Source organism: Perna viridis, chromosome 4 (assembly GCF_037379345.1).
Source record: "Perna viridis isolate PV_CMFRI_1.1 ecotype Kerala chromosome 4, ASM3737934v1, whole genome shotgun sequence".
Taxonomy (NCBI): Eukaryota; Metazoa; Mollusca; class Bivalvia; order Mytilida; family Mytilidae; genus Perna; species Perna viridis.
In genome coordinates, this window is record NC_142448.1 from 29,998,460 (window position 1) to 30,023,227 (window position 24,768).

Genomic DNA, 24,768 nt, shown 5'->3' on the forward strand with positions numbered 1-24,768 from the left:
TTGGGCTTGTTTTGATATGAAAATTAATTCATGGGATATAAAAATATAGTTTGTTCCATCAAATTACAGGACTTTATATACATTAATTCATGTAGCTATTGTGAAAATATTTGTATGCTTCAGTTGGTAAGGTCATTATATTGTTATCCATTGACAGATTTTTTTTTCAAAAGAGTGTCATCTATAAAATTAAATATTCTTTTATTTTAGTTTGAAAATCTTTTTCATGCCTTGTAATTCACTTGTTATATGTTGACTTTCAAAACGTTTGCATATTTCTTCATTTAGATAGGAGCTACAGACGGAAAGCCATTTTACAACGAACCAGGCAAACCAGCCAAAACTTCAACAGCAACAGTAGTGGTTAATGTTACTGATGTGAATGACAATAAACCAAAGTTTGACAAAGGTAAAACACACTGCTTCATCTGCATAGGACAGTGTCAGGCTTTAATTCTGGGTTCAATAAATTATTTTTTCATATTTTTCTTTCATTTGTCTATTCACGAATTCTTTTTTTCATTCATTTACTATTTTTGTTTCACAAATTCATGCTTTCATTAATTTTTTAGCTTACATGGCCCCAAGGGCAAGGTGAACTAATGCCATCACTTTGCATCTGTCCTCTTTGTCGTTTACAATTTTTCAAAGCTCTTCTCCTCTGAAATTACTAGACTAATTAAAACCAAACTTCATATGAGTGTTTTATAAGGTATTTTGCATAGAACTGGTTTGGAGATTATTGATCTGTGGAAAAACATGACAGCCGTTACTAAAAATGGAACAAAGAGATCAGTCACAAGTTTTTCGCATATATCTCCAAAATTGTTTGGTTTATCTACATTCTTATGAGGGAAAAGGATTTAGCATGATAAGATCTATCTGTGGTCAAATTCTGATGTAAATATATTCAGCTATGTTGGAGTTATTGTCCTTTTTCAACATTTTTTTAATGCTATTTTTAATTTAATTTCTTCCAAAAATCTTATCCTCTGAGACTACCAGTCCAATTAGAACTAAACTTGGTATGAATGTTCCTCAGGGTGTTCTGCATATAATATTTATTGTGATTTTTTATCTATCAAAAACATAGCCGCTGTTACTAAAAATAGAAAATGATTTTTGGCATATATTTCCAAAACTGTTAGAATTAGCCAAATTCTGACATAGGTTAAAGTGTTAAACATGATGAGATCTATCAGTGTTCAAATTTTCTTGTAAATCTGTTTAGCCATGTTGGAGTTATTGCCCTTTGCCAACGTTTTTTCGCCATTTGTAATGTTATTTCTTATTAGAGTCTCCTCTGCCACTATCAGATTGATTAGAACCAAACTTGATACCAATGTTTTGCGTGGTGTTTTGCATAGAATTCTAATGGGGATTTTTGTTCCACCAAAAAAAATAGCCAATGTTACTAAAAAAGGAACATAGGGGTCAGACAGACGTTTTTGGCATATCTCTCCAAAACTCTTTGGTTTTGAAAAATTCTCACACGTTGAGCATGGTGAGATTTACCTGTGGTAAATCTGTTTAGCCATGTTGGAGTTACTGCGCTTCTTTGACATCTTTTTGCTGTTTTTAAAGTTTGCTTTAACAAATTTTCTCCTCAGAAACTGCTGAACAGAATTTAATGAAAATAGATATGATTGTTCCTTTGGTATGAACATGAGGAATTTTTATCCAAGAAAAAACATGGTTGCTTTTACAAAAACAGAATGTTACTTTTAGGGCCAGGTGAGCAATTCAGGCTTTTTAGAACCTTTAGTTTACTCACTGTTAATAGTCTGTTCATCACTATTTAATTGATTGATTGATTCATTCATTCATATTCATTATTTCATTCATTCATTCATTCATTCATTCTTTCTTTAATTCATTTGATTCCATTCACTATTTGTGATTAAGTACCTAGCAGATCATCATATCACATAGCACAGACAAATATATCACTATCCAATTCAGGTCAGTAACAATATTGCTTAATTTAATTTTGATTTGTAATAATTGTAAATTTGGAAATTATTGGGATGTGGATGTTGATTTTTGTCTTATTGTAAAAACTATAAAGGGATTATATCACAAATTTGGTAAATTTAAAAATAATTGGTTTTTTTTTTCTTCTAATTTAAAAAAAAAAGAGACTTAATCTATAGAGAGTTAATCTACAACAAATAGAACACACATTTTTACTTTTCTCAGTTAAATGAGTGAAAGTTTTCTTTTATTTTCCCAAAATGTAATCATGATTTGAATTAAAATGTCAGTAATGCTCTCAATAATTTCTGATTTAATAGTATAAAATTGTTTGACTACTACTACAAAAGTTTTCATTTAGTTTAAGTTGTAAGATAACTCCTTATTAGAGTTTTTTCCCTTGGAAGGAGGAAATTGTTCAGCATTTACCTAAAGCTAACACTAATATCTTGAAAAACTTAATACTATGGAAGTACTTTTATTACTTGGTACCAATATTTATGGTTTAGAGAAAATACATCAATCAGTTCGTAGATTCTTGAATTTGTTGACAACTCCGTTGTTCAAATGAATTGGAAATTTCCTTTTCGTTGGGAACCAAATTTCATGGTTTTCCAAGCACACAAAAACTGCAAAAATTGGTACCCCACAAACAATAATACAAAATGTACTTTCACAGTAGATAGAAAAAAATTCAATTAATAAAATTTTCCTTATGACAAATTCAGGGTTGAAGATATATGAAAACTCCTTATTTCATTGCCCTTGAGATACAAAAATATTTTTCAGGCATAATATTATATCTTAAAAACTATATAGAAAAAAACTTTCAACTGATGTAATTATCCTTATAATAAGGCTTCATTTTTGTCATATTTCACATGGGACATATGCTTAGTGTTAATGTACTGGGTATCATCTTTTTTTCAATATTATATTTATATAGAATTGACAGAACTACACAAAACAAAATACTGAAATATGTACCATGAACAGTATACATGGTACAGTACTATTATTTACCATTTTATTTTAGATTTGTACCAGTGCACAGTAAGGGAGAATACTACAGGCTCTGTACCAGACTGTAAGCTGTCTGCCACTGATAATGATACTGGTGTAAATGGAAATCTCACATACAAATCCTTAGACAATGTTAGTATTGGTACATCTTTGATAAGACGACTTCAAAGAAACATATGGTTCATGAAATTTATAAAACATTTAGTTTTTACTTCCACTGCAAGCCAAGCAGATTCACAAGCAAATTTCTACTGAGAATTTTATCTTTTTCTAAATTCCAAATGTATAGAATTTATTTGAAATTTCAACTTTACTTATGAAAGAAATTTGGTCAACTTTTAAATAGAAATTTAACTGAAATCATGATTTTAATCATAAATGTTATTTTGTTGTAGCAGTACCATGCACTAATCCTTGAAATAATGCTAGATTTTAAATATTTGTGAAAAAGAAATATAGACGTACTTTATATTAAAAAATTACCTTTTTCAGTCAAACCTGTCATAGGTGACCTTTCAATGGAGAGCAATATTATGGTCACATATAACAGATGGTACAGGTGAATTTTACATAGAATGAACTACATAGGAATACTCTAATCAGACACTGGTTACTGTTGACTACAGGCCTAAGTTTCACAAAACTTGAAAAATACTTATAATAATTATTATAAGAATACTCTTACCTTCCATGGTAACTCCATCCAAAGATTTTGAAATTAATGACATCACAAATAGTTTTCTCAGACTGCAGTAATTTTTTCAAGGTTGTGGTGCTGGGCCAGTTTTTCTTTATGGTGCTGTGGCCAGTTTGTCTCTATGGTGCTGGGCCAATTGGTCTCTATAGTGCTGGGACCAGTTTGTCTCTATGGTGCTGCAGCCAGTTTGTATCTATGGTGCTGGGCCAGTTTGTATCTATGGTGCTGGGCCAGTTTGTATCTATGGTGCTGGGGCCAGTTTGTTTCTATGGTGCTGCAGCCAGTTTGTATCTATCGTGCTGCAACCAGTTTGTCTCTATGGTGCTGGGCCAGTTTTCTCTATGGTGCTGCAGCCAGTTTGTCTCTGTGATATGTTTTACTGTATTTAGTTATTATTGTAGACTTTGTTTAAACTGTCATTTGTGTTTGCAGTGTTTTGTAGTTGATAGTTCAGGGCAAGTGATTGTTAATAAAGCTTTAGACTATGAATTAGATGAAAGAGAATACACTGTATCTGTTCAAGCTATTGATAATGGAAATCCAAAGCTTACAGGGTACGTAGTGCATTTTTTTTTGGGGGGTGGGGTTAATATTTGGAAGATAAATTTAATCTTAAATATTTTAGCTTTTTTAGAAAACTGATTTAGTTTTTTTTATACTGTGGTACTTTTAGCTCACTTTGTTAAGATTTATAACTATTTCCATAGCGTATTTTTTCTTGGTGTTTGTTGCTGTGTATTTAGGAAATATAAACATTATCATACTATTTCACTTTTCCCATATATCTTAAAAAGTAATGAGCTACCAAAATATAGTAAATTTGAATGTATAAAAACAATGTAGTTAAAATTCAAAAAAAGTAACACATGCAAAAAAAAAAACCACAATAAACTAAGATCAAATTCTGAAAATTGAGGTCATTGAATTACTTTTCAGATCCACAACAGTCATCATCAATGTGAACGATACTAATGATAACCCTCCACAGTTTGATGGTCCATATCACTTTACTCTCTCTGAGAACCAACCATCAGGAACCATTGTAGGTGTGGTCAAAGCCACTGATGTAGATACACAAACAACATTGAAGTACACTGTGATAAGTTCAGGTAATTATAAGATAAACATTTCACTGATTAGATACATGTTGTAGCTGCTTAAATGTAGATGTTAAATTCATGTTAATATTTCAATATGAAATAAAACATTAATCAAGCAGATTAACACAAGTTTATTGTTAAAACTTAACATTAATTCAATGTTAATTTAACAAGAATTTCACATTAAGGAAATTTTAACATAAATTCACATAAATCTGATTGAATACCGTAAACTCATCAAATTTAACGTGAAAGTATTATTAATTTAACTTGAACTTAACGTGAAAAAAAATTGCCTGATAACATAGAGAAATTACTGATTAAGGAATAATTCCCTGATTTTGTTCTTGTTATGTATTTTTTGTTTCAAATCCAAATAAGTAAGCTGACTAGTACAGTATATCATGAAAACAAAAACAGGAAACTTTACATACACCTTGATTTCAATGTACATGCATCTTGATTTCACTGTACATGCATCTTGATTTCACTGTACATACACCTTGATTTCAATGTACATGGATCTTGATTTCACTGTACATGCACCTTGATTTCAATGTACATGGATCTTGATTTCCCTGTACATACACCTTGATTTCACTGTACATGCATCTTGATTTTATTTTTCAGATTTTTCAATTGACAAAGATAATGGCATTATTACATCTAAGAAGCCTTTTGATTATGAGACAATAAAAAAATTGAATATTACTGTTCAGGTCTCAGATGGAGAACACACTGTGAGCACTTTAGTTATTGTGGGTATAAGAAATCTCAATGATAACCAGCCAATCTTTACCACTAATACATATTATATTGAAGTGAATAGTTTTTTGTATCATTTATAAGAATAACAATATTAAATCATTACATTTTATTGCTGATTGTTGTTACCAGTTACACACTTGCTTATAAAGAAATGTAATGTATTTTTTTTCTATTGCTAAATAGTGGTCTTACAAAGGTTCTAAAAATTTTGGAAATATAAAACTTGAAGTTGTTTTACTTAGCAATGAAAATTGTGAAAATTGAGTAAAAGAATTTATCATGAGATATTTTTATGAGTTGATGGTCCATCTAGTTCTGCTGATAAGGCCATATAGTCCAGTCAATTTTCCAGCAAAATTTTACCCTTTATCTGAACTAATTACAACACCAGGTACTTAATTTCTGACCTACAGTATTATGACCCAAATAGAAGAAAGTCCCACAAATTCTATTGTTTGGAAACCTCTAAATAAGCCAAATAAATTTTAATTTTTTTATGGAAATTGACATTGGAAAGGGGATATGATATCACAATAAAATTTGATACAAAATCATAATTATGCCTTATCTGGTAAATAAAATTTAGTAATAGTTTGTGTTTTAGCATTGATTGGAGAATAATGTACAACTTAAATATAGATTTCATATCTTTTACCAAACAACTTAGATTTAGAACCTAAATGGTAAACCATATGCCCATTTTTCTGAGATATTAATTTCAAGAATTCTAATTTTGATGAAAACAATGAAGTAAATATTCTACTTTTTTAGGTTAAAAGATTTTTTAAATAAATGCAAATCTGTTGATAAATAGTTTGCAGATACATGTATAAACAATACCATTTTTTACTAAAAAATTTCAAATTGATGGAAGTGCCAGAAAATATTATTTTTCTGTTGTTAAAAATTACCCAAAGATTTAAATATACCCAACACAACCAAATCTGTTACATATCATGGTTAACATAATGAGCGATATAGTCAATAAGGAAACAAAAAGTTCCATAGAAGTATCATGCATTACATGAAATTGATAAAAATAGGACATAAATCTGACAAAAAAACATTATTTCTGTGGGGTTATCTATCCTGTCCAATGTAAATTTCCACTGGAGTTTTGAATGCCTTTTTTAATCTTCTGCAACTTAAATCATATTAGATCTTTTTCTGTGTATATATGGGGAATAATGCTATGTATTTGAATCAAAACATTTTCTGTCCAATGTATAACCTAAAGGTCTTCAATAATTGTAAACACACCTTTAAATAATCTCTGGATGGTCACATCAACAAAGTAATTCATGGTAAATCTTCACAATCAAACTAAAAAGTAATATTACGACACAAATACTTTTCATTTAAGCATTGTACAATTGTCTTTTATTTCATTAGGATTTGTCATATGCGTTGTTATTATTATGTGCTTTAAAGGAGGATGGTTATCAAAGGTATAGTAATTTTGTTTTGATTTCATGTCTATTTCTAGGTCAATACAACGACAGTCAGTATAACAGTGATTGATATCAATGACAACAAACCCATTTTCAACAAAGTATCATACATCTTCAACAACATTTCAGAGGAGTCTCCACAAATTATTGTGGGACATGTAATGGTATGTCTTGACAAAATAGTTGAACTATTTTGATAAACTTATATTAGGTTCATTATTTCATTGAATGTCAGGTGACATTGTACAAAATGTATATTTAATGATACACATTTGAATGTCACATGACATTGTACACAATGTATATTTAATGATACACAGTGTATTTTTCATTTTGGTTTACTTTTTTATCACATATCTGTAACATGTGAGTACAACTCTACCTAAAATTTACATAGCATTATGAAACTGTACATGAAGGTTGGATATCATACATATACTTTCATCAATACAAAGAGTATTTATCAAAGATCTACAAGGGGAGATTATCCAACTTAAGGGTTAATTGATATGCTGATAGGCCAGAGTGGAAGTAAAGGTAGCTCATCTGATATCAGTAGAAATAGTGAGAATATCAATCAAACTTATATTACATCTTTCTCTATAGTCCACTTTTTAACATTGGTAGGTTCTTTAATGATTAGTAAAATTGAAAGCAGAGGACTTATTGGTACAAATAGTTTTTAACTGGTAATTACTAGTACTTTTATTTTAGGCCACTGACAAAGACAAGGGAAATAATAGTTTGTTATCATACAGTATAGAAACTCCATGGTAAGTTTGATAACAGTATGTGAACATTCAGTAGGAGAGTCCATGGTAAGTTTGATAACAGCATGTGAACATTCAGTAGGAGACTTCATGGCAAGTTTGATAACAGCATGTGAACATTCAGTAGGAGAGTCCATGGTAAGTTTGATAACAGTATGTGAACATTCAGTAGGAGAGTCCATCGTAAGTTTGATAACAGCATGTGAACATTCAGTAGGAGAGTCCATGGTAAGTTTGATAACAGTATGTGAACATTCAGTAGGAGAGTCCATAGTAAGTTTGATAACAGTATGTAAACATTTAGTATGAAATTTATGAGTAGTTTTTTTCAATATAGATGTATACATTACTTTATTGTTTTCCTTTTTTGAAACAATTGTTATTTGGTATTGCATTTCTGCAACTAATTTAACTGATGTCAGGATTGATAATTATAGATTGTTTTGGATTTTTCAATAAGTCTGTTTCTTTAATATTTATCCTGCTTAGTTTTTGGTGAGGTTGTATCAAAAAGTAAAATCTGTTGACTTAAAGGAAATAAAAAATGATCTGTTCATCTTTGTTTGTACTGTAATTATATCCCGGAGGAATCAGCGTTCAGGGTATCCAGGGATCAGCCTTTGTGTCTGTTTCTAAGTCCACATATCCTGTATGGGTAAATATTCTTAAATTGTTCAGTGGATTTTAATGAAATTTTGTTGAAAGGGTAGGTATCATATGAAGATGTGCAGGAAGGAAAATAATTACTGTAGGGGGACTCCAAATGGAGACAATCCAACTTTGTAGGGATTTACATGTTAAATCTCTGATGTAGAAATCCACCTGAACTGCTAGAGAGATTTTGATGAAATTTTAGGGGAAGTTGGGCATCATATGTAGATGTACATGAAAGAAATAACTTCTTTTGAAATACCCCAAAAGGAGATAAATTAACTTATGGTTTACATGTTCTTATAAGGGCATCTCATCCTTAACTCCATTAACCCCTCAGGGGATTTCGATGGGAGATAATTGGACTGAATTGAGTATCATTTAACATTTATTTGCTTCATTTTAAGTGAGAGGTATTCTCTTTGTAAGCTTACTTAAAGTATTTCTAGTTTAGTACATGTATTCCTCTTATGTTCTTCTCTAACAAGTTATCATATACCAGTATATCATTTAGATTGTACCTCTTTCTCATTAGATGTAAGGATAGAAAATACTTGTACCAAATATTTGTATTATGTTGTATTTTAAACAGGAATACAAACTTCACAATAAGTGATACAGGGCACATCAAAGTAAAGAGTAAACTGGACAGAGAATCCATAGAAAATGACAAAGGAGAAATCAAGTTTGTAGTCATAGCAACTGATCATGGCCTGCCATCTCTGACAGGATCTACAGAGGTTACAGTAGAGGTCAAGGACGTAAATGATCATTGTCCATATTTCAATTTACAGGACCTAAAATTTACTTATGTATTCAATGAGCTTTCTACACCACGGAACTTTCACCAAGTGCAGGTAAATAATTGCTTTTCATAATTGGGAATCACCCTGTTTGACTGCCTGTCCACATGTATAATTCCATCTGTACTGTTTAATGGATGTTGATGAAACTGTGTTGAAGGTAAGATACATAGGTGTGCATGAAACAAGCTTTACTTTATTTTGAATTACCATTTCTACTGTTGTAGTGAAAATAGAATTAAAGGGCAGGCAAAGCAAGGCAAGAAACTTTTTGGGGTAGACTTCGTGAAAAATCAAGATTTCATGCAAAACAAACTCTTCCTGATTTAAAGGGAGAACATACAGTTGTGAATCCATGCCTTATCTCGCTTTAAGACACTTTAAAATTCTTGGTCTATACAGCTTTTATAAACAACATGTCAACTATACTTATGATAAAAAGATTAATAAGATATATATATTAGTTTTAATGTCTTGTTATGTTATAATTTTGTGAATATCATTGTTTTACAGCTCCTGATAATTCCTGTCTTGATTGATTGTTGTTTTTAGTATAAGGTGTGAAAAATTTAAAATGTTCCAAAATCACGAATTCAAGTTATAAGCTAGTTAGTAATTCATGCTCTTAGGTTTCTTTTCCTTTCTACCAATTCTTCTTATCTATAGAATATTTTTTTCTAAACAAGAACAGCATTTTAAAAAAAACAAAAATAAGACCCATTTTAAATGGCTGTTCGAGTTCACATAGATTAGTGCATAGACATTACCATAAATATGTTAACTAATTTTTTTTCAGGCTCAAGACATGGACAAAACACCTAAAAACAGACAGATGAAATATTCTTTCATTGGTTCTCATGATGGTTTCATTGTTTACCAGGCCACTGGTAAATTGTCAGCCTCAAAGCCTTTAAAGATGGAGAATACAAACAAAGGGCAGATAACTCTCAAAATTGCGGTTTTTAATGCTCCTGTCTGTAATTCATCCCACACTGCAACACAGACTGTTGTCATTAATGTTCAGGTTGGCCTTATTCATAGGAAATTATTATAATTGTACTCATGTTAGTAGCTTCAACTTCTAATTTTCTCATATAAAATTTAAAACAAATTTCATCTTCCATTTTTAAAAAGCTTTGGTTATTAAGTAATGAGATGATGTTGTTTTTACCTACTATTTTAATAATGAAAAATAAAATGTAGTACCAAAACTCATTGAATCCAGACCTATGCCTAGTCAGTGCTTTATCTGAATAAGGAGAATGGATATGGTGAGTATGTCAAAGAGACAACAACCTCACTGGGATGAAAAATATTAGCACAGGTCAATCAATTACCTTTAATTAGTCTTAGAAAATTCTTAATTGTTTGTGAGATTATCAAGACTTTGATTGAGTTACCATGGAAAATTCTCAGACTGAAGGAATTATTAAAGTTTTGTGGCACTGGGGCCATTAGCTCTTAATAACAATAACTTTATTATAATGTTTTACTGTCATCTTATTTTCTTTAAAACTGACTATATTTGATATTATAGGATGTAAACAGATTTACTCCTGTGTTTAAGAGTTCATCATATAATTTTACAAAGAGGGAGAGTCTAGATGTTGGAAGCTCCATAAGTGATAACAGGTAAAATGAGTTAGGCCCGAAATATTCTGATTCTTAATGTACTCTACTGCAATAAATAGACTGGAAATTACTTTTAAATTTTTGTTAAACATGTATTTATAGAATATTTCTTGTTCACCATTATAATAATTTTACTAATCAAGAGTGATATCTATTTACCAATTAAACTATGTTGCAATTTCAATTTTGCTGCTTTTACTCTGTACAGTATAATAGCTGGAGATAAGGATTCATCACCACAGTATAACACAGTGACTTATTGGATCAGTAGTGGAGATCCTAATGGACATTTCTATATGGACAGTAGAACAGCTGAGATTTTACTTGTCAAACCACTAGATTATGAAAAAAAAACACAATTTACTCTAACTGTAAGTTCTGCTATATAGTTATTAACTTCAAGTAGGCGTGTGTGTTTGTCGAGTTGACAGATGTGTTTGTCTGTAATTTCTGCATCAAGTGATGCTAAATGTACAGGAAAGGTACAGGGATGATTTTTTTGGCTTTTTATCAGAATTCATCTTTTTCAAATCAGGATTTTACCGTTTCTTTTTTTTTTAATGTATACTTACTTCAGATTATATGAATTTTTGCTTTATTTGTTTACCTCATAAAGTCATCCCTGGTATACCTTAAAAGGTAATGGTAACAATTACTGAAATTAGACTTTTAAGTCAAACTTGTATTTGCAATTATACTTTACTTTTCCTGGTGACTGCAACCAAAATTAGCAACTCTCATTTTACCTAATGTACAGTCTTGTTTTGTGTGGGTTATTGGACCAAAAGTTACAGAAATTCTTTTGAATGTTTTATTATTAGAATCCTTACTCATTTTTTACAATATTTAAGAAGTTCATTGTAAATATTCCTATTTTTTTTTGACAGATTGGTGCTAGTGATGGTCACATATTATACAATGGGAGTTATATCAATGATACAGCCACTGTTGTGATAAATGTTGAAAATGTCAATGATAATGCTCCTCAATTCTTACAAGGCAAGTCAATTGTATTAAAAGAGAGAAATATGAAAAAAGTACTTGTTTTATTGATTTAAATGTAAGATAAATATAAAACACCTAAGCAATTTCAATTAGTGTTAAGTATCATTTGCTGACTGAATTTGTTTAATATAGAAAGAGTCGGTTTTCTTACGAATTCGGGTTATATTACTTAAACTGAAAGCCACTAACACAGCACCAGACCTTCCATGTGCCATTTTGTTTGATTTGCAACAAAATTTACTTGTTGCTTGCGAGATTAGTGAAAATTATCGGTAGTTGGTTTTCAATAGGGTTGGATGTTGGGTATTGCAATTAAATCATTGACAACTCATAGATTAGAAAAGAAATCCTTGGCAGAGAACTTCAGGGCAGATTTGTGAGATTTTTTAAACAGGATCAGACACCTTTAGGTCAAATAATTTTTGATTTGAAGTTGAAATGTCAAATTTGAAGGTGCTAAGACTGTTATAATGTACTTTTCAGCAACCTATAAATGTGTCTTCCTTGAGAACAAACAAACAAGTAAAGGTGGCTGTACCATCAAAGCAAAGGATAAGGATCAAGGTTCTACAATAAAATACAGTTTGAATAGTACAGTAAGTAATGTAATTAAAATTTTATTTTGTGAAAAAAATGTTTGATGACTTTCTTCTATTACCTTCAGTAAACGAAGTTTTGGGGTATACAGGAATCACCCTGTCTGTCTGTCTGTCTGTCTGTCCATCCGTCTGTATTTCTTGTAACGGCAACTCCACCTCAACTGCTTATGAAATTTTGTTGTCAGATACGTATCCTGTATACCAATTTTAGAGAAATGCTAAAGACCAGTATTCCAATTAATCATACAAAATACTACATAAAATGTCCTTATGCTATTAAATCACAAACAATATGTCTCACTTATCTCAAAATCCATTTTTCAGATTTGAATATCAAAGTATGTTCATCAAACATCATCTCTAAGGAAGGTTTTGAAAATACGATCTACCTTAAAATGTGTTTAGTAACAGTATTAACTGCATAGGATCAATTTATTACTCCTAAAAAAGTACTGTTGTTTTAAATACCAGTCCATATAAAATTCAGACTCTGCTATGGTAAGATGATTCATGGTGTAGAAAAACCCATCGATCAGATGATGCTTTTTTGGTCTACATATGCTATATTTGTATGTGACAATAGTCCTTTCTGTATTTAGATCTGTATTTTTGAGAAAACTGCACTTTAACCTGTCACTAAAATCAACCAAATCAAACCAAATCAAGGACGATAACTCTTGCAAAGTGCTTATTTAATGTACAATCTATACAAATCTTATCTCAAAAGCACCAGCCCCAAATAAAAATTTTGAGACTGGTAATTTGATCTGTAATGGTTTCTGAACAAGAAATAAAACTGAATTTGGTGGGTTTTTGATATGCACAAATCACCTCTTATCTGATTTTTATAAAGACGGCTACTTAAGCCTTTGACACTTAATCATATGTGTGATGTTAAAATATGTGAGCAATCAGTTTTATTACAGGCTTGGAATGATTAAAATGGATTAAAATAATTACCATAAATATTTCCTCATACATTTTCAGTTCTGTCTATATTTTTCACTATACCTGGTAAGCCTTTAGTAATGGATCATTATTTGCTGTTTAAGATATTTAAAGTAAGCGGCAGTGGTGAGATAACAGTATCTTCCAGTGGTGTAGACTATGATGGTAGGCCACATCAATATACTATCCAGGCTGTGGCAACAGATAATGGAAACCTAACAGAGTAAGTATACTACCATCATGAAGTTTCACGGAACATGTGTGTGATGTCTTACCTTGTATATAGATGCTCTGAAACATAAATGGCTCAAAATGAATTTTTCAGAAGTTAGGTTTTTTCAGAAATTATTTTTGTTGTAAGGACAAGATTGTTAGAACTTTTAACGCAGGCACAGCATATAAGAAATCTTGGTAGAGACATCACTCATGACAAGTACAAATAAGCACAAAGCCAATAATTATCTTATTTAAAAATAAATTGTGATTTTGTATTTGTTTCAGTACCACCATTGTTGAGATTAGTATTGAAAATGTGAATGATAATTCACCACACTTCAACAAAAACTACTCATTTTCTGTAAAGGAAGATGCACCAACTGATACCATATTAGGAATTGTCAGTGCATTAGATGAAGATGGTGGCAACCTGACATATTCTATTGACTCCACAGGTGTATACCTAGTTATTATTTACAGTATATATACAGTGTCAAGTCTCTTAAAAAACTTATTTTTACAGTAACTTCTTCCTCAATTTCTGTTTCTAATTTGAAATTAAATTTTTTTTAATATTTTAAATTTTTATTTTACCTCAGTGCTTAGGTATTTTGAAATATTTATAAAAATGTCTTTGAAAGTTTAAAAAAAAAGTTATCAATTTTTAATTAATATTTAAAAAGGAATTATTTTTGTTTGTTTGTTATTTACTTTTTTAAATATTTTCAGACTTTGAGATGCAACCAGATGGTGTCTTGTTGACAAAGTCTAGCTTGATAGATAGAAGATCCTTTAAATTTAATTTGATAGCTAGTGATACATTGAACGTAAGAAATAAATGAATTATTTGGAAAATGTTTTTTGAAAAGCAGACAACACTTACCTTACCAATTCAACTGGTCCATGCTCCTAGTTATAGTAATTTACTTTTAGTTATGTGTACATGTTATTATGGTTATTTCATGTTCTTTTTTTTTGTGTATGGCTATTGTCTTTGTCTAATCATGATCCTTGGATTATGTTTTTTTTTTAGTCGCTAATATTGTTTGTGACTTTTTGCCATTTTGGATGTTGAAAGCAAGTGGCATAGAAAATTTGATAATTAGTGACTTTGAAGACTTCAATCTTTGATTATTTCTGTTACTTGATTTCCCTTCAGATAGAGGAACAGCATTTTTAATATTTGAGGGAGTTAGTAAAAAAAAACTATATGTATATATAACTACAGACGGAATGGAAAAACTTTAAACGAAGTTTTGGCTAAAGAAAATGGGCCTTCTCCAATAAAACTGTAGAAATTTTTGAAAATTCCAAACAACAGGAATCTTTTTAATTTATTGGAATTAAACATTGCCCAGTTGTTAAGTACAGCTCTGTCTTGAAACCAGGCAGAAGCTTATAAATACTGATTCGTTGTTCATGCATTTCTTTATCCCAAATATTTTTTATTGGAATTTCTTGAGTGGCCTCTGACATAGAAACTGTACTAAAAAATACATTGATTATCTTGAGTTAATATGAATCACCCTGCCTGGCTTTTAGACAGAATCATACTTAAAATTTGCCTGCATTTAACCACTTGCTTACAAAGTAGATCCTAATTAATTAGACCAATCATCTTTAATCATCACAACTGATTGCAAGTGGAGATAATCCAATTTCTGCAGTGAAGTAGCAGAATTGAGTCAGAAGTCCTTTCTAGATAATTCAAAGGACATTTAGAGAAAGACTTCATTCTGAATTAGGGTTTTCTTTTAAAGCATATCAGCAGCTTGCTTTCAGAATTCCATATATCTATTGATATTCAAAGAAGTTTTGTATACCAAACTTTTTTATTCATATTAAAAGAGGTTCTAGCATAGAAATTTTACACATTAATTGTTTGTAAGAGGTAGATTCAGTACTTTGGTTTTAGATAATGATATTCTGATTAATATTAATTCAAGTTAAGAAGATCAAAAGACATTTTAGTAATGGTTAAATGAACAATCACCCCTGTTAAAATGATACAATGCAACCTGTCTTAATTAAATTCCTTTGAGAGTGAAATATTTGTTTGTTTTAGGCAGTTTTTGGTTTACCCAGGTTCAAAATACATTGAATTTGATATTAATTGACTTCTTAATATGACTGGTTAAGACACTTTACTGTATTATTCAGGTTTGACTTTATAACTTGATTTCTTTTTTATTGCAAAATTTCAGTCTGCACATATTTTTTTTTAAATTTTAGACTAGATCAACATCAGTAACTGTAACTGTCATTGATGTTAACAACCACCCACCCGTCTTTAATGAAAACAGTTATTCTGGGAGTGTTGCTGAGAACAAGAAGAATATAAATGTGGTCCAAGTTCAGGTATTATTGGTAACACTGATAATTACAGAATGATGACAGTTTTTATATGCCCGTCTAAGACAGGACGTATTATGGTATATTGTTGTCTGTCCACACTTCGGACAATAACTCAAAAACACTTTCACAAACTTTTATGAAACTTTGGTGAATTGTTCATATCTATTGACGTAAGCTCTCTTTCAATTTTTATAAATTTCAGATTTTTAGTTTCCGTGTTATGAATTTTTGTACTTAACCAGAGGCTCACGTGAGCCTGTATCGCTCACCTGGTTTAATTACTTGCTAAATATTTCATATAATTTTGCGTAAATTTACAAGGAATTTTCCTTAGATGAAGATTTTCTTGCAATTTAAAGCATTGGTAAACAGGAATTATTGCATGGGACAGGTTGGAAAGGGGACATAATGCATAGTTTGCAACCCCAACATACTAAAATCCGGAACCAGGCCTTTAAAAATGCAGAAATTGCCATTGTTTTGCGGAATCCATGAAATTTCTGCAAAACACAGCGTTTCTTAGCCTCCAACATGATTACTTTGCTAAAAAACTAATCTTATTAAACTAGGCATTTCACATCCAGTTTTGTATGGAAATATAGTTTACAAGGCACATAAATGCAAACAATGTCCATCAAATCTTAAGAATTATTTAAATAGACTGATTCATAAAGGATATAAATTCGACATTGTTGTCAGATCATTAAATCTTGTCTTTGTAGGAAAAAATATTGATACTCTTATTAGATCATTACATTATAACTTAATCATTCATATTTTAGCATTTTAGTCATTGCACAACTTCTTGCTAGACCAACATAGTCTATGATGTTGCAGTTCTAAATCCTTTGGAAGTTTTGTAACTGATATTTTTTGTGTTGGGAGGCTTGAAGATTTGTCATCCTTATTTGTGTCCTGAGCTTGCTTTCAGTAACTGTGAGCATTCATTGTTTATACCTCATTTGTTTGTCTTCTATGTTATTGTTAATAATTGTTGAGGTACTTTTCTAATGAATTGGATGTATTTCAGGTTGATTTTTACTGTGTGTCTAACTTTGTATTTATTTTAGCCTTTGACCGTATAGAGGGGGAGGGTTTGGATCCAACAAAACTAGTTTAACCCCGCTGCATATTGTTTGCGCCTGTCCCAAGGCAGGAAATATAGTCACTGGCATGTAGTTGTCTTTTTTTAAAACATTTTAGTTTCTTACCATAAATGATAAACTGATATAGTATTGAGGAAGGGCCGGACCTTTTTCGGGATGCTGGGATCAGAGGTTTTTAAGCTCAGGATTTCGGGATTTCTGAGAATTAAGCCAGGGATTTCGGGAAATAAATCCACCGGGAATCGGGATTTTAGCAGTTTTTAAGTTCCTTTGTTGTTCGGGATTTCGGGATTTAGTAAAAATAAAGTCGGGATTCCGGGATCAGACCCCCTCCAGCCCCCCCTCAGTATTGTGTTCACTGATTTATCCACTTTGTTTTTATTGGGGCAATTTAGAGCTTGCTACATGGAGGAAATTTCCCACTTGTTGAAGATCATGTGGCGACCTCTAGATGTATATTTTCTCGAGCGGAAACTTTGGTTAAGTTAAGATCCACAGTGGCAGCCATTTTGAAATGGCAAAAGAATCACAAGCTTTCATCTCCTCATGCCAACGATCATTTGTTTCCAGTTTTGTTTCATTTGGTCAAGCGGTTTCCGAGAAAAAGATTTTTACATGTTTTTCTCATAGGGTCCAATGTTAAAGTAAGATCCTCGGTGACGGCCATTTTGAATTTCCAATTGGCACCAAAATCACAAACTTACATCCCTTCATAAAAGTGAACATTTGTGTCAAGTTTTGTTTAATTTGGTCAAGCGGTTTCCGAGAAGAAGATTTTTACATGTTTTTCCCATAGGGTCCAATGTTAAACTAAGATCCTCGGTGGCGGCCATCTTGAATTTCTGATCGCCACCAAAATCACAAACTTTCATCCCCTCATATCAGTGAACATTTAATAGTGTCAAGTTTTGTTTAATTTGGTCAAGTGGTTTCCGAGAAGAAGATTTTTACATGTTTTTCCCATAGGGTCCAATGTTAAACTAAGATCCTCGGTGGCGGCCATTTTGAATTTCCGATTGGCACCAAAATCACAAACTTTCATTCGCTCATATCAGTGAACATTTGTGTCAAGTTTTGTTTAATTTGGTCAAGTGGTTTCCGAGAAGAAGATTTTTACATGTTTCTCCCATAGGGTCCAATGTTAAACTAAGATCCTCGGTGGCGGCCATCTTGAATTTCCGATCGGCACCAAAATCACAAACTTTCATCCCCTCATACCAGTGAACATTTGTGTCAAGTTTGGTTTTATTTGGCCCTGTGGTTTCAGAGAAGAAGATTGAAATGTAAAAGTTTACGGACGGACGGACGGACGACGGACGCCAAGTGATGGCAAAAGCTCACATGGCCTTTGGCCAAGTGAGCTAAAAAGGGGATTTAAACTTTTATGAAAGTTTTGTGAATTGTCTATATCTATTGACATAAGCTCCCTTTTGATGTTTATTAGTTTGACATTATTCGTTTCCGTGTTATGAATTTTTGTACTTAAAAAAGGTGGATTTTCAAGGTTTTGCACAATAACTCAAAAACACTTTCACTAACTTTTATGAAACTTTGTTGAATTGTTCATATCTATTAAAGTAAGCTCCCTTCCAATTTGTATAAGTGTCAAATTTTACATTTCCCTGTTATGAAGTTTTACTCATTAAAGAAAGGTGGAAATGGCCAAGGAAATGTATTCTTTGAAAAATCGTTGAAAATGGACCATTTATTATGCCAAATTTTTTGTGCATTTTTTTTCCCTTTTTTGGGGGGGGGGATGGGGAGGGCTCACAGTATTTCTAGTTGATCTTATACTTTAAAAGCATAAGGCCAAGTTAATTACCATACAACAAGGCATATATAAAATCATAAAATAGCCGGTTGGGTTTCATAAAAAGTCTCTAATGGAGAAGTACCTCAAATCCTTGAGTTATTTCTTAAACTTCAATTCTAAGCTTTCTGATTGGTCAAAATTTGATTACTGGCAAATGTTTTTTTTTTAAAGAAATTCTTAATTCAAGATTTTTTGTTATGAAACTGGGTTTATGATATTTCTCTTCTCAGAAATTAATTAAACAGGTTTACTGTGTTAAAACTATGACTTCAATCTCTGATTATGACCTTTTCAATCACTTTTGAGGTAGAAGTGGAGTAAAAAATTACTTATAGAATGTTGCTAGAAAAGCACTATTTGTTTCTATCCTTTGCTAATGAAGAGATATAGTTTGATATTTTCTATGTCATTTTATTCTTATTTCTGTGAAATCTTTAAAATCAATATCATTTAATGGAATATGATCAATTTTAATACATATTTGATATCCATATTAATACCTAAATAGTTACTTTTTGTTTTTAATGTAGTCATAGGTCAAATGTAAAGTCATTTAGACTACCGGTATTTTTTTTACACACACTAATGATTCCATGCTTTTATGTTACTTTTTTTTAATTTTAACACATCTGTCAAATTCTTGAAACTGTTCTTCAAGCATATTCTTCATTCATTGCTGTCTATTGTGTGTTTTTCTGTTGTAGGCAACTGATAGGGATTCTGATCTTAGTAACAAGAACATTTCATATAGCCTTATAGAGACTGAATGGTAAATAACTAGATACAAGTGTTTGTGGCTATTTTGATTTATAGTGAAACCTGTCTAAATAAAACCCCAAATAAACCCAAAACCTGTCTAAACCAGACACTTTTTGAAGTTGCTTTGTATCAGTTTAATGTAAATGTATTTTGGACCTTGATAAGCTTAATCTATGTCTAAAGAAAACAAATTCTACTGTACGAAAGGGGTTCAGTTTAGACTGGTTTCACTGTATTTTCTGTTACATATTTTCCTTTTTAATGAAGCCTAAAAATCTTTTGCTTTTAATATTAGATAATAAAAGAGATGTGACTCAAATATTATCTTTCTATATATATTTATTTTTATAAAACTATAGTATGCTTATTTTCAAGTGTGACAAATGTTTTCTCACCAAGTTAAATAAAGTTATAAAGATTTATTTGAGGTTTCATGATGATCTTATATTGTGAAAGTACTTTATATTCGTGGATCAGGGAAGGAACACAAGTTCGTGGAATCTTGAATTCGCGGCTTTGAAATTTTCAGTATACACATCAGTGGTAATCTACTATTTGTTGGGAACCAAATTTAATGGATTGACCTACCCACGAAAATCACAAAAATTGGTCCCCAACAATTCGAACTTTCACAGTATGTATAAATGAAAACCAGAAGTGCCTTCAATTACCGGTATCATATATGGAATGGCTATGTCATTGGTTTTCAATCTCCATTTTGGTACATTGAAACTGTATGCATGTTCCTGAAAAAATTAATTAATCTTTGGAAAATAGCTAATGTATATGATGCAGAGTGTTCCACTGACCTGCAATTATTATGTTTAGAAAGTGAGAAGCCAAATTGTTTCTTGTCTTTGTTGGCTTTTATTTTCATTAGGATGATAGATCCAAGTGATGAATTCTGTCACTCTGTGTATTGTTCTTTCTTTCAAATGAAATTATCAAAATCTGATGAAAATAAACAAGTTTGGAACAAACTTACACAAATCATATAGTATGGTGAAATTAATATTGTTATTTAAAATTTAAAGAAGAAAGTTTGCGTCTTGTCTCCCTTTAATTTGTAAACCAGTCTCTATCGAATTTCTGATTTAAGTTACAATTACAAAGTATTATTTTTGTCACTTCAGGAAATTTAAAATATTTATCATTTATCAAATGTAGGAGTCAGAACTTCACCATTGACCATAATGGTCTGATCAGAGTACATGATGCACTGGACCGTGAAGTTTTAGGCAAATCAGGTGATATAAAACTAGTTGTCATGGCAACAGATCAAGGTGACCCACCATTAACTGGAACAACAGAGGTCATAGTTCATGTCAAGGATGTAAATGATCACTGTCCATACTACAGTGAGGAGGTTAAGGAAGTGACTTATGTCTTCAAGGAATACGAACAACCAATTAACTTCCATGATTGTTGGGTAAATATTTTTGTGTTTTGTCAAGGACTTAAATGCTTAATATGAGTAAATTATGTCTAAGGATATGTCACTCCTCTGAACTCAAGAATTAATTAGTATTATTTATGCAACTTCCACACATAGTAACTTTCATATTCTTGGTTGTCACACCATCAATCTGAAATATAGTTTCAAACATTTATTCTAAATAATGAGCTTATCTGGACAATTCAGTGACATCATAATACATGACCAAAAACAGAAAAACATGAAAAGAGATGATCTATATACATAATGTAGAGGACAGATAAAAACTGAAAATAATGAAAACAAGAGAGTATATAAAAAACTTCATCACTTGCAATATGAACTCACACAAAAAATAATTAGAAGTTGAATATGTCAATTAGGTAACTCTTTTATGTAGAAAAAAAATCTAATTTAACTAACAATGAAATGTAAAGATTCTACACAAAGTTTAAATGTTTAAATAAAATTCATGATCTTATCAAATTTTGGCATACTAGTACTACAAAGTTAGATATCCATGAATACTAAAAGTACCTTTACAGGATTTTTAATTCATTTTTACAGATTCATGATGATGATACAACTGATCAAAACAGACAAAATTCTTTCGGCGGTGTGCGAATTCCATTCAATATAACTGTTGATATGACAGGTTCTCATGTTAATCATGTGTGGGTTTATGCTAAAAAGAAACTTCAAATTAATCAAGATGGAATTAAGGAAAAGAACATTGTTCAAATCAAATGGTATAATTCTCAGTGCCCTGGAAAGCAAGAGGCTATTCAAAATGTGACAATTATAATTCAGGTTAGTAAGACAAATGAATAAAAAATCTTCAATTATGTTGGTTTTCAATGGAACTGTTTTCCATTTGTTGAATACAATTTTTCAGTTTTATTATATAGACGGTTACTTTGCATGAAATTTCTTTATGAAAAGAGTTCTGATTGTTCAATTTCCCATAATTATACATAACTTAGTAAAAATCCCCTGTGGATCCACATTTGTTTGTTCACTGACAACTGTGACCCCAGGTGTTACAATTGAACTGTGTTAAAAAATAGTAAATGCTATGTAGGTATAATTACTATCAGTTGATAAGGGGAAATTACTAACAAAGATCTAAATATCAGAGTTCAATATATTTCAAAGTGATTCAAAATCAAAAGAGCACTGGTTGATTTGGTTCTGGCCATCTGGGGCATAAAAGTGTATATTATCCTTGTAATATATAATATAGTCAATGAATTTCTAAAATTCTTACTAGTTACAATAAAATTCTTCGAGTTAAACTGAACCACAATTATGTTTGATGTAAAATCGAATTACTTCTCAATTACACAATATCAGTAAACTATTTTGCCACTGCCACATGATGCCAGGACTTAGAAATGTGCATAATCCATCCATGTGCGTCTGTCTGTGTAAGCTGAACTAGTCCTATATTTCTCAACAGATTTATAAAATCAAAGACTGAAGTCGCTAATTGTCACTGATTTTGGCTTATGTTCAACATCCAAAATGGTACAAATGCGATATGCTCTAAAATCGGATGACTTCCGCTAAAATCTTGGTTCCCTTGATATTATTGCATACTCTTTCGTAACCATTATGACCTGAATGTTTTCAATTATCTGGAACAAAATTGAACAACCGGCATTGGCTATATATGTAGAAATCTGTGTCTTTATAATATATATACATTTTTGTATGACCTTAATATAATTAATTCTAACGAATGTGTGTGTTTGAATGGGAAACTGGGTAATGTTACATAAATTTTGTGCATTTTATCTTTTAATGTATACTGCCTGTTCTAATACAAGCAAAAAAAAACACGCATAGACATGTGCATGATATGTTTTAAAAAAGGTACGTTGTAGCGAACCAGATTAAGTAGCCAGTAGTGAATATTCATAAATATCGGGGTGTGCTTATGTATATGACCTATATAGCCTCAGTGCCTGAATTGGAAACTGGGTAACGTTCAAAGCTAACCAATCATTTCATGTAAACTTCCTGTTCTCGTACAAGCAAGATACACACATGGAACACACATGTATGATACTTGATGGTACATTTTTATTTTGTATGAAGCTAGAACTATGACGGTATGGGGGTAAACACAGCGAGGATCTGCAGCATTATGTGGCACAAAAGTACATATTTATGCAAATCATATGCAAATATTAAGTACTGAAATTACGAGTGCAAGAAGTCTCTAACAACATTAGCAACTTAAAAATATATGTATCTAAAATGGCTATACCATGTATCATTAAATCAAAATTTTTTAGCTAATATTGTGAGAATTTTTTTTTTGTCATGGAAATTTTGTCTAAAAATTGTTTTGTAAGTGCTCTCACACCTACATTTTCAAAGCCTTGAATTTTGGATGAAATTTACACTGAAGTTACAATACTGAGTCTTGGTAACAGTTGAAATATAAAACAATAAAAGGCAAATATTTATGTCATAAAATAGGAACAATTAAATACTTGTACTAGAAATGCTAGATATCTGTCTGTCCATCCTACTATTAAGTGACTTACTCCTACATTTGTCAAAGTATTTTTATTTTAAAATATATATCAATGGTCTCTGCTATAAATATCTTATACAATATGAAAAATTGATGATGATTGGCTAATTAATATTGTGAGAGTTGTCTCTCTTAGAAATTTAAAGCTTTTGAAAAATATGTTTTGTAAGCTCTGCCATACCTGTATTTTTTAACCAGTGTTGATATTATCTATTCTAGATGTTTTAGTAATGAATCTTTCTGGTAGGTTCACACAGTGGACATCATTCTCATCATGAAGATTTTATTTATACCGTTTTTTTTAATTTTTTTTTTTTCATTATTATATTTTTTAATATTGCTTTATAAGAAATAAGATGTAACATACACCATATCACAGTTAGTTTGATATCTGTATTTTTTGCAGTATCTTTTACATCAAAGTAAAAGTCATGGTTCTTCAGATTGAACTTATGTCATTAGGATTGTAACCCTGACTTTCTTTTCTGGTGAGACATTGTCACGGGACTAGGCATAATAACTTTCAAATTTGCAAATTTTAGGATGTCAATGACCACAGTCCAGTATTCAATAAAACAAATTTTACCTTGAAGCCCATAGGAGAAGATAAAAAAGTAGGTGGAAAGGTCAATGATCTGAGGTAAGAACTTTATTATAACCAACAGTAGGAAACTTGGGTACTTGATACTAAAACTAAATTATAAGGAATGACTGTTATATTTATTTGGTATATTTAAAATAACCTCAATGCTCGTGGTGCACCCTTGAAAAAAACCAGCTATGCAGGTTTTTAGTGTGCACCATGTGATTGAGATTATTTCTTCATAGACCAAAAAAAATATGTCATTCCTTAATTAGCCCAAACTTCTTAAAGGTTATTTTAGAAAACAATTGGCTAATGTAATGGTTTAATTCCAAAATTCATAACTTTTGTCAGACACAATATTAACAGTTAGTTACTAATCGTTGAATTTAAATTCTCTTCATACTAAGATGTCAATGCTCTTTAGATAGGATTGTTGATTTTATTGACCTCCACTTAATTATTACCAGGGTGACTTAGGCCATTGAAATTTGCAGTCGAAAACAAATTTTACTGCTATTATAAGTAGCTTGTG

The 24,768-nt window shown here is 31.0% G+C and overlaps 1 protein-coding gene across 6 annotated transcripts in view; it reads left to right on the forward strand.

The window, feature by feature from the left end:
- LOC148619687 (cadherin-23-like) overlaps window positions 1-24,768 on the forward strand; it is a 185,604-nt gene that overhangs the window by 55,721 nt on the left and 105,115 nt on the right. For 3 of the 6 annotated variants that reach the window (XM_088579862.1, XM_088579858.1, XM_088579859.1), the window contains 21 exons: window positions 289-409; window positions 3,011-3,129; window positions 4,127-4,248; window positions 4,631-4,803; window positions 5,425-5,534; window positions 7,049-7,177; window positions 7,728-7,786; window positions 9,027-9,291; window positions 10,034-10,261; window positions 10,775-10,869; window positions 11,078-11,240; window positions 11,757-11,868; window positions 12,358-12,470; window positions 13,526-13,644; window positions 13,923-14,092; window positions 14,367-14,464; window positions 15,870-15,995; window positions 19,616-19,680; window positions 20,838-21,099; window positions 21,673-21,915; window positions 24,193-24,290. In XM_088579862.1, the coding sequence (XP_088435988.1) occupies window positions 289-409; window positions 3,011-3,129; window positions 4,127-4,248; window positions 4,631-4,803; window positions 5,425-5,534; window positions 7,049-7,177; window positions 7,728-7,786; window positions 9,027-9,291; window positions 10,034-10,261; window positions 10,775-10,869; window positions 11,078-11,240; window positions 11,757-11,868; window positions 12,358-12,470; window positions 13,526-13,644; window positions 13,923-14,092; window positions 14,367-14,464; window positions 15,870-15,995; window positions 19,616-19,680; window positions 20,838-21,099; window positions 21,673-21,915; window positions 24,193-24,290 (2,990 nt within the window). Of the gene's footprint in view, window positions 1-288; window positions 410-3,010; window positions 3,130-3,532; window positions 3,557-4,126; window positions 4,249-4,630; window positions 4,804-5,424; window positions 5,535-7,048; window positions 7,178-7,727; window positions 7,787-9,026; window positions 9,292-10,033; window positions 10,262-10,774; window positions 10,870-11,077; window positions 11,241-11,756; window positions 11,869-12,357; window positions 12,471-13,525; window positions 13,645-13,922; window positions 14,093-14,366; window positions 14,465-15,869; window positions 15,996-19,615; window positions 19,681-20,837; window positions 21,100-21,672; window positions 21,916-24,192; window positions 24,291-24,768 lie in introns of those variants that run through there. The other 3 variants (XM_088579863.1, XM_088579861.1, XM_088579860.1) reach the window with 3 other exon arrangements.